This window comes from Oratosquilla oratoria, chromosome 43 (genome assembly GCF_046742065.1).
Source record: "Oratosquilla oratoria isolate Oo_2021 chromosome 43, ASM4674206v1, whole genome shotgun sequence".
NCBI lineage: Eukaryota > Metazoa > Arthropoda > Malacostraca > Stomatopoda > Squillidae > Oratosquilla > Oratosquilla oratoria.
Genome location: NC_134819.1, coordinates 10982641 through 10993645, shown reverse-complemented (window position 1 = coordinate 10993645; position 11005 = coordinate 10982641). Strand labels below are relative to the sequence as shown.

Here is an 11005-nt window from a genome sequence, read left to right as displayed (position 1 = left end):
AATTAGTTCAGGAAGATGAACCAGAAATAATGAAACAAATCGAAAAGAAATTCAGGCTCGGGAAATATAGTACAGACAAGACCAGACCAATTAAGATTAAATTCAGGTCACAAACTACGGCTGAGAATATCTTATCCAAAACAGGGAAACTAGCAACAAGTGAACAATATAAAAAGGTATGGATAAAAAGGGAAATGAATAAAGAGGAAAGAGAGGAAGAAAAACAGAAAAGACTTGAAGCAAAGGAAAAAAACGAGATAAGAACTGAGTCAGAAAAAGAGAGATTCTATTGGAGAGTAGTGAATATGAAACTAAAGAAAGTCGACATACAAGAGAAAAATATATGGGAAACAGAGAACACAATGGAAGTGGCAGAAAACTAAGAGTGTCTTACACAAACATAGATGGATTAATAACAGGATTGAATGAGCTGAATGATTATTTGAAAGAAAAAGAACCAGACATAATGGGAATTGTAGAAACAAAATTAAAAGGTCCACTACCACCCAACAGTGTAAGACATGATGCATATAATTATTGGATTAGAAACAGAGTGAAAAAGGAAGGGGGTGGAGTTATGTTCCTGACTAAGAAGGATATAAACGTGAAGTGTGTCACATATGGAAAGAATACAGTAGAGATGATAATGATGGAAGTAGAAGACAGAGATAAGAAGAGCAGAAAGTTTGTGATAAATTATGTGCCCCCGAAAGCAGCCTCATGGGAAGAGAGTGAACATAAAAGTATGTTAGAGGACACAAAGATAACATTAAACAAGATAATGGAAGAGGGAGGAAAAATAGTTATGATGGGCGACTTTAATTGCAAAGAAATCTGCTGGGAAGAAATGACAGTAAAGGGTGGAGACGGCTCATGGGGAAACGCTCTACTTGAGATGGTTACTGACCATACAATGACACAATGGATACAGGAGAACACTAGGTATGGAAATGAAGAAGAGCCATCGAGACTAGACCTAGTAATTACATCCGAACCTAGAATAGTGGACAAAATTGAATATAGAAATATTGAATATAAAACACCAATAAGTAAAAGTGACCACATATTGATTGAACTGGAACTTAATGAAGAAAAATATATGAAAAGAAATGAACAATATAGAAAAGGAAGAATGATGTATGGAAAAACAAACTTTGATAGAATAAGAGAATTCTTTCAAAAGGAAAACTGGGAAGAAATATGCAAAGAAGAAACAACAGTAGAAGAGAAATGGAATATTTTGACAAAAATTTACAAAAAAGGAGTGGAAAAGTATGTCCCAAGACAAAAACAAGAAAAAGAATATGTAAAATGCTGGTACAACAAAAGCTGTAGGGAGTTAAAAGACAAAAGAGACAAAGCCTGGACCGGATGGATAAAAGACAGAAGACCTGAAAAATGGAAAATATATACCTGTTATAGAAATGAATATGTACAAACGTGCAGAGAGGAAAAGAGAAAATATGAAAAAGATATCATAGAAAAGTGTAAAGATCAACCAAAACTATTCTACAGATTTGTAAACAATAAACTGAAAAACAAACAAGACTTGAAGAAATTAAGACAGGAGGGAGTTGAATAAACTGAGGAAATGGAAATGGCGGAAATTATGAACAAACATTTTAAATCAGTGTTTACAAGGGAGAACATACAACCTGAAGAGAACGAATGGAAAGAGAATGTCCCCCCTATGGAAGAAATAGAAGTAACAAAGAATGAAATATTAACACACTTGAGTAATCTTGATGTCAGAAAATTGCATGGACCAGATGAGATAGCAAACTGGATACTGAAAGAATGCAGGAATGAACTGGCAGACAAAATACATAGCATACTGAACAGTTCCTTGAAAGAAGGAAAAGTTCCAGAAGATTGGAAAAAAGCAAATATAGTACCTATATATAAAGGAGGAAATAAAGAAGAACCTACCAACTATAGACCAGTCTCTCTAACAAGTACAATAGCAAAAATTTGTGAAAGAATTATCAAAAGTAGATGGGTAAAATATTTAGAAAAAAAAAGTGTTAAATCCAAGGCAATTTGGATTCAGACAAGGACGATCATGCGTCACCAATTTAATATGTTTCTATTCAAGGCTAATAGATATAATACAAGAAAGAGATGGATGGGCGGACTGTGCATTTTTAGATCTAAAGAAAGCTTTTGACAAAGTACCACATAAGAAGTTGCTTAAGAAATTAGAAACTGAAGGAGGAATACAGGGCAAACTACTAAATTGGATGGAGGACTTTTTGCAAGAAAGAAAAATGAGAGTAGTGATAAGAAACCAGCACTCAAAATGGGATGAAGTAATAAGCGGTGTTCCGCAGGGAACAGTTCTGGCCCCAATAATGTTTGCTATATATATTAATGATATGGACGAAGGAATTGAAAGCTATATGAGCTTCTTTGCAGATGATGCAAAACTACTGAAAAGAGTGAAAACTGAAGAAGATTGTGAATCACTACAGAGAGATCTAAATAAAGTACAAGAATGGAGTAGGAAGTGGGAGATGGAGTTCAATACAAAAAAGTGTAGTATAATGGAATTTGGAAAAAGCAAAAACAGAATAACAGGAGCATATAAATTGGGAGAAGAAGGAATAAAAAAAGTAGAAAATGAGAAGGACCTGGGAGTCATTGTTATGAATAATATGTCACCTGAGAAACATATAAATAAGATTTTTGGAGAAACTTATAATCTAATAAGAACAATCAAAGTTGCATTTACATACCTGGATGAAGAAATGGTGAAGAAAATCCTAATCACCCTGATAAGACCAAGATTAGAATATGCAGCAACGATATGGTCACCAAGTACAAAAAAATGTATAAAAAAAACTTGAAAGAATACAAAGAGCAATTACAAAATTAGCACCAACACTCTCAAAACTATCATATGAAGAGAGACTAGAAGAACTTGAACTACAGACACTAGAGCAAAGAAGAGAGAGAGGAGATTTGATAGCTATTTACAGAATCATGAAAGGCATAGAAATTACTGATAGAGAGAATCTGATAAAATGGGATGACAGAAATACAAGAGGACACGGAAAGAAAATAAAAAAAGACAGCTATAGAAGGGATTTGAAAAAGAACAGCTTTCCTCACAGAGTAATAGACAGTTGGAACAAGTTAGGTCTAAAAATGCACAGTCCGCCCATCCATCTCTTTCTTGTATTATATCTATTAGCCTTGAAGAGAAACACATTAAATTGGTGACGCATGATCGTCCTTGTCTGAATCCAAATTGCCTTGGATTTAACACTTTGTTTTTTTTTTCTAAATATTTTACCCATCTACTTTTGATAATTCTTTCACAAATTTTTGCTATTGTACTTGTTAGAGAGACTGGTCTATAGTTGGTAGGTTCTTCTTTATTTCCTCCTTTATATATAGGTACTATATTTGCTTTTTTCCAATCTTCTGGAACTTTTCCTTCTTTCAAGGAACTATTTAGTATGCTATGTATTTTGTCTGCCAGTTCATTCCTGCATTCTTTCAGTATCCAGTTTGCTATCTCATCTGGTCCATGCGATTTTCTGACATCAAGATTACTCAAGTGTGTTAATTTTTCATTCTTTGTTACTTCTATTTCTTCCATAGGGGGGACATTCTCTTTCCATTCGTTCTCTTCAGGTTGTATGTTCTCCCTTGTAAACACTGATTTAAAATGTTTGTTCATAATTTCCGCCATTTCCATTTCCTCAGTTTATTCAACTCCCTCCTGTCTTAATTTCTTCAAGTCTTGTTTGTTTTTCAGTTTATTGTTTACAAATCTGTAGAATAGTTTTGGTTGATCTTTACACTTTTCTATGATATCTTTTTCATATTTTCTCTTTTCCTCTCTGCACGTTTGTACATATTCATTTCTATAACAGGTATATATTTTCCATTTTTCAGGTCTTCTGTCTTTTTTCCATCTGGTCCAGGCTTTGTCTCTTTTGTCTTTTAACTCCCTACAGCTTTTGTTGTACCAGCATTTTACATATTCTTTTTCTTGTTTTTGTCTTGGGACATACTTTTCCACTCCTTTTTTGTAAATTTTTGTCAAAATATTCCATTTCTCTTCTACTGTTGTTTCTTCTTTGCATATTTCTTCCCAGTTTTCCTTTTGAAAGAATTCTCTTATTCTATCAAAGTTTGTTTTTTCATACATCATTCTTCCTTTTCTATATTGTTCATTTCTTTTCATATATTTTTCTTCATTAAGTTCCAGTTCAATCAATATGTGGTCACTTTTACTTATTGGTGTTTTATATTCAATTTTGTCCACTATTCTAGGTTCGGATGTAATTACTAGGTCTAGTCTCGATGGCTCTTCTTCATTTCCATACCTAGTGTTCTCCTGTATCCATTGTGTTATTGTATGGTCAGTAACCATCTCAAGTAGAGCGTTTCCCCATGAGCCGTCTCCACCCTTTACTGTCATTTCTTCCCAGCAGATTTCTTTGCAATTAAAGTCGCCCATCATAACTATTTTTCCTCCCTCTTCCATTATCTTGTTTAATGTTATCTTTGTGTCCTCTAACATACTTTTATGTTCACTCTCTTCCCATGAGGCTGTTTTTGGGGGCACATAATTTATCACAAACTTTCTGCTCTTCTTATCTCTGTCTTCTACTTCCATCATTATCATCTCTACTGTATTCTTTCCATGTGTGACACACTTCACGTTTATATCCTTCTTAGTCAGGAACATGACTCCACCCCCTTCCTTTTTCACTCTGTTTCTAATCCAATAATTATATGCATCATGTCTTACACTGTTGGGTGGTAGTGGACCTTTTAATTTTGTTTCTACAATTCCCATTATGTCTGGTTCTTTTTCTTTCAAATAATCATTCAGCTCATTCAATCCTGTTATTAATCCATCTATGTTTGTGTAAGACACTCTTAGTTTTCTGCCACTTCCATTGTGTTCTCTGTTTCCCTTTTGTTTTTCTCTTGTATGTCGACTTTCTTTAGTTTCATATTCACTACTCTCCAATAGAATCTCTCTTTTTCTGACTCCGTTCTTATCTCGTTTTTTTCCTTAGCTTCAAGTCTTTTCTGTTTTTCTTCCTCTCTTTCCTCTTTATTCATTTCCCTTTTTATCCATACCTTTTTATATTGTTCACTTGTTGCTAGTTTCCCTGTTTTGGATAAGATATTCTCAGCCGTAGTTTGTGACCTGAATTTAATCTTAATTGGTCTGGTCTTGTCTGTACTATATTTCCCGAGCCTGAATTTCTTTTCGATTTGTTTCATTATTTCTGGTTCATCTTCCTGAACTAATTCTAGTAAATTTCTTACTTTTTCATTTTCCTCTCTGATTCTTGTGGTTCTATCTGGGTTATGTTTCTCTTCCATTCCTAATATAATTATACATTTCTTTCTGTCTGCTAAGTCTCTTACTATATTCTCCTTCTGTCTCATCACTTTAATAACTGAGTCTTCAGTTTGTTCATTCATTTGCTGTCTGATTATGTCAGTGAATGCAACTTTGCTATTTTCTTGGATTTTTTTCCAACCCTCCTTGTTCTCCTTATTATTCTCCTTTAAGACTTTATTCTCCTCTTTTACTTCTTTTAACTGTTTTTTTAATTCTTCAATTTCCTTAGTTAAGTTTTTGTTCGCCTTCTCTAGTTCTTCCAATTTTTCAACTCTCCGTATAATGTTGTTAACATGACCGAACCTACGCTCCAAGTCCTCGATCATCTTATCGACCTTCTCTTCTAGTCTTGTCAGTCGGGGGGGGGGGGGGTTGTGTCCCCCCCACCCTCTTTAAATCCCTGGAAAATATTCTCATCACTTTCTACTGTATTGCTCTTATCTATACTTCTAATCTTTACATTTTTATTAGACATTTCATCGTCGCTCAGCTGGTCGGGGGGCCGTTTGTTTACCTTTCGCCTGTCTGCCTGGGCCAAGTCCTCTCCTTCCTCATTTCCTTCCATTTCCCTCAGTAATCCCTCCCCTTCTCCTCTTTCCCTACTTTCCCACTACCCCACGAGCAATTTCCCCCACCCTGTAAATACAATAGGCACTTCTCTTTGCGTTGGGATCCACGAAACTTCAATTTTCTTCAGAACGTCTTCTAAGCCGTCCATTCGTTGAAGTGTGTGTGTGTGTGTGTGTGTGTGTGTGTGTGTGTGTGTGTGTGTGTGTGTGTGTGTGTTAGTTTTGATTAGTTAGGTCAAGTGTGCATGATTTTGAGTCCTCAATCTTTGTTAACCAATTTACCAGAACAATTTGGGTTATCAAACTCTGTTTACCAATTCATCTAAAAACCGTGAGACCATACTTCTATCATTCAAAAAGCTTTGAGACTCATGATCCCCCTTTACCCACAGGAATTTCTTCACGGAAGAGAAACTGTACCTTTTAATGACAAAGGGAACTTCTAAAGTCAAGGTGTTTGTAGTGCGACATCCTCTGCACCGGCTCGTATCGGCCTACAGGGACAAGTATCAAAACGGAGCTTCCCTCAGAGTCAAGGATTTGTAAGTGTTACTTCTCTTACGTTTCTTTTTCCTTGTTTAAAGAGAAAGGTATTATATTATATCATATTATATTATATTATATTATTATATCATATAGTATATTATATATTATATTATATTATATCATATATTATATTATATATTATATTGTATTATATATTATATTATATTATATATTATATTATATTATATCATATATTATATTATATTATACTTTGTTTTATTTCATTTAATCTTATTTCATTTCATTATCATGAGTACTCCACTTTAGTTTCCAGTAGATGATTTTGCAGAGCTTCAGCAGTAACTTTGATTTCTGTCAGGTTTCCTTGACCCAATCGAAGGCTGTTGCCGGTTACCTAAGGGCCGTGAGTCTTGTGCAAGAGAGACCAGGGGCAACGGATTGATTGATTCACCAGCTGTGTCTTTTATTCGCGGATGGATGTCGCTTGTGACTCAAAGAGAACTGGAAGTGAAACGTATTCGATTCATTCATGAAAGTAGCTCGAGTGCCTTTTATGAGTTGCCGTAACATATTGCGGTATCTCTGCTCTCTCACATTTCAACACCGACCCATCGTCTTTGCTTGTATGAAAACTAAATGGAAAATAATAAGTACAAAAGAACATACGAATGAAGGAGACTGCAAGAGATCATAAGGCCTACACTAGGCAGTTTCATGTCCATTACCACCTATAATCCCTGTCCATAAAGTTATCTAACCTTCTCTTAAAACAATCAATAGTTTCTGCACTTACTACGTAGGTACTAAGTCTATTCCATTCGTTAATCACTCTATTGGTAAACCAGTTTTTGCTTATTTCCTTCTTAAATCTATATTTGCCCAATTCAAATCTATTACTGCGAGTTTTGCTATGTTGTCTTCATATGACAACTTTGCATCCCCTTTGTTAAAGCCCTTGGCCCATCAGACTAGCTTTCTTAGATCACCCCACACGCTTGGTCTTTCAAGAGAGTACAAGTTCATTGTAGTCACGATTTTTGACGACATTGGAGGTCATTGGAATGGTATAATTATGAAAATGCTCTCTAAATTATATCTTCTTTCTAAATGGCATGATATCAAAGCATTGATATTCTACTCTATTGTTAGTTTTGTTCTGATAATTTGGTCGAGCTCCTTATTCCCAGTCATGGTCGTAGACGCAGGGCGTTTCAAACAACACCCAGAGATGGACGCCATATCGATATGATAATAGAAAAGCTGCATGCAATATGCGCATTGGTAAACAACTTCTGAGTAAACATAGAATGACTCTTCTATTTCTCTTTTCTCTTGTGAAATATAGCTTCCCTTTCTTAGTGACGAGAGATAAAGAGAAATGGGATGAACAGTGATCAGCAATTGTGGAGTGAACACTTCAGTTTCAAACGAGTTGTTCTAAAACGAAAAAATTACGAGATTTCCCTTCATCATATAAGTACTCATCAATTTATAAACGTCAACTGTCGAATGTTTTTACAAGAGACCTGAACATAGCCATAAGTAAATAATCAATTAACATAAGACCAAAGTATATTTTCACAATCGAATTGGACTGTGCAAACAAATGAAGGTCCAATGAATCTAACGACTTGCGTTGGATGTTACCTGAGATTAATGCTGTTTCTAGGTGTGACAGACCCTAGTTATACGACGCTTGCATTTGAAGGGCTAGATACACAAGTCTCTCTTTTCTCTGCTACTTTGGTACAGCCCGGGAAGGTTTGTACCCCCGGTGATCAATGAGCAGAAGCTAAAAGTCGACTCCCATGGCAACATAAGCATCACTTTCCCCCAGTTTCTCAAACACGTCGTCCAGGAACACCGGGTAAGTTACCTGCCAACCGTATGTATTTATATGTATGTATGTATTTTCATCCTATCAACCATATTAACTTTTCCCTTTTAATTCCTCGGAAACACAATCGAGACTAACATGAGCTCGATGGAAGCATATTCGGAAACTGAGACACTGTCAGGCTAGGACTCGAAACTAGCCGATACGTAATAAATGGAGTGACAGCCAATTGCGCAATTGGATAAGCCACTGTCCATTTGTTACGTATCGGCTGTTTTTGAGCCCTAGCCTGACAGTTTATCAGTTTCCGAATATGCTTCCATCAAGCTCCTGTTAATCTCGATTGTGTTTGCAAGGAATTAAAAGGGAAAATTAATGTGGTAGATAAGATGAAAATATGTGTACTGGGGACCATTCAGTGTGTGTTGTATGTATTTATGTATGTATGTATGCATGTATGTATGCATGTATGTATGCATGCATGTATGTATGTATGGATGTATGTATGTATGCATGTATGTATGTATATATGTATGTGTTAATCTATGTATTTTTTATTATAATTTTTGTCTTCATACTTTTTCATTCATATTTTTTCATTCATACTCTTTTTTATTCATACCTTTTTTCTTCGTGTTTTTTCACTCAGACCTTTTTCATCCAATATTTTTTTTCATGTTTTTTCATTCACACTTTTTTCACTTTTTCTATTCATACTTTTCCTTCACTTCATCTGACGTAATCTGCCTTTTGTCCTCCCCAGAATAATCTTTGGATGAACCGTCACTGGCGAAGTTACGTGAAGAACTGCTCTCCCTGCACCTTCAACTACACCTACATCATGACAATGGAGACGTGGGACGAAGACATGGACTATCTCATCAAAAAGCTCAACATCTCCGAAGTGCAGGTTTCCACCCATATCAACAGCAAGTCCACATTGTCACAAGGCGGTAGAGTCGATTACTTTTCCTACTACAGAAACATCGACCCTCATCTTATTAGGACAATTTATGAAATCTTCAAAGTGGATTTTGAATTGTTTAATTACACACTGCCTGCCTTCATAGAGAAGTCCATAACGGCGGCCTGAGTAGTTTTTTTAATGAAGTTGTGTTTACTTAAGTCTCTTTATTCAATTGTAATATACATGATGAGACCTATCCTTGCCGGATATCGTTTCTGTGTCCCCATTTATCAAATTCCATTTTAGAGTAATAAATCCTACCCACCAGGACTGTTTATTCTGAGTTATTCCATAAATTGATAAATTGGCGCGGAAAACTGTACTTGTTAGTCCTTCAAACATTCAAAAAAAAAAAAAAAAAAAAAAAAAAAAAAAAAAAATTCTTTGGCCCTTTACCAAAAGATCTACTTTGTTCACACCTCTCGTAAGTCTAAAAAGAGCAACAATGCCACCTCTTTTTATTCTTTCTTACGGTGTAAGCAATCCCAGCTTGTACTGACTATTTTCGACGGATCTATCGGCCAAGTCGCGGAGCATTTTAGTCGCAACCTTTTGAATCCCCTCTGTGTCTTCATATTTTCCCTTATGTGTAGGGATCATACCAATACGGTCTCCTATTTTCACCTATGTTTGAATGTTACCATTTTTTCTTTTTTTTTCAAATTCCATTTGCCATCTCTGGAACACCGGAAACCACTTCTCTTTAATCCGACATATTGTTCTTCACAATTTTTCTCGAGATTGCATCTTTTTTTTATTATTATTCTATTATTAATATAATTCTACTTTATTCTATTAGATCACCCCGCACTCTACCAGAGAGTTTAAGTTAAGGTGCCTAAGCCTGTCCTCGTAAGGTAAATTTCGGAGCCTATGTATCATTTAGGTCATTCTCCTCTACTGATTCTAGTGTACCGCTCAGTCAAGGATGGGTCTTTATTCCTGGCGCTAATACACTGTTTCCTGAATTTAAGGTCAGGACTCACTAGAAATCCCAAGTATCTCTCTCATTCAGAAAAAACAGAAAAAAAAAACAGAAAAAAAACAGGAAGTAAGTTAATGCATCACACAGTGACGTCACCAAGTCACCTCAGGTCCGAGGTGAGCAGTAGTCGGGGACCAGTGACAGTAGGTAACTGTCAGCTTACGTGCATCATGCTTTGCACCTTAAATGGGCAACATCGATTATGCGCTTGCACGTGCGACCGTAGTAGTATGTAAATCACAGACATCACAAATTGATGTTTTTTGGTGTGTATGATAACGTAATACTAACATACTTGCTTATTTGATACACGTACAACAAATCTTACCAACCCTACACGTTCGAGTCAAGAAGAATATAAATAGTTATATTTGGCAGCCCATGTCGACAACGAGAACAGGGAAGAGGAGAGAAACGCCCTTACGTGGGAACAAGTTGACCAGATTATAGAGCTTCTGCATATTCACAGATTTCCGTGTTTTCCCCTCCTTATTCTGCGATCTTTGTGTTAAGACTGCGTTTGTGGTTAGAGAGGTACCATGTGCATGTATATGTACATGTAAATGCGCATATACATATATATATATGTATATATATATACATATATATACATATATATATACATATATATATATATATATATATATATATATATATATGAGAGAGAATGTGGGTGGGGAAGGGCAAACGAAGATGTGTTAGGAATAGAGTTTATTGCCCTAACGTTGCGACCAACTTGTCTTCTTCAGAGGACTACAGCATTACA

General features: G+C 35.6%; 1 protein-coding gene across 1 annotated transcript in view; it reads left to right on the top strand.

Moving 5' to 3' along the window:
- The window catches only part of LOC143021984 (carbohydrate sulfotransferase 11-like), an 18636-nt gene extending 9238 nt beyond the window's left edge, over window positions 1-9398 (top strand). The window contains exons 4-6 of the mRNA XM_076179911.1: window positions 6336-6485; window positions 8203-8317; window positions 9051-9398. Coding sequence (XP_076036026.1) covers window positions 6336-6485; window positions 8203-8317; window positions 9051-9380 — 595 coding nt within the window. The 3' untranslated portion in view covers window positions 9381-9398. The remainder of the gene's footprint in view (window positions 1-6335; window positions 6486-8202; window positions 8318-9050) is intronic.
- Window positions 9399-11005: the final 1607 nt, after the last annotated feature.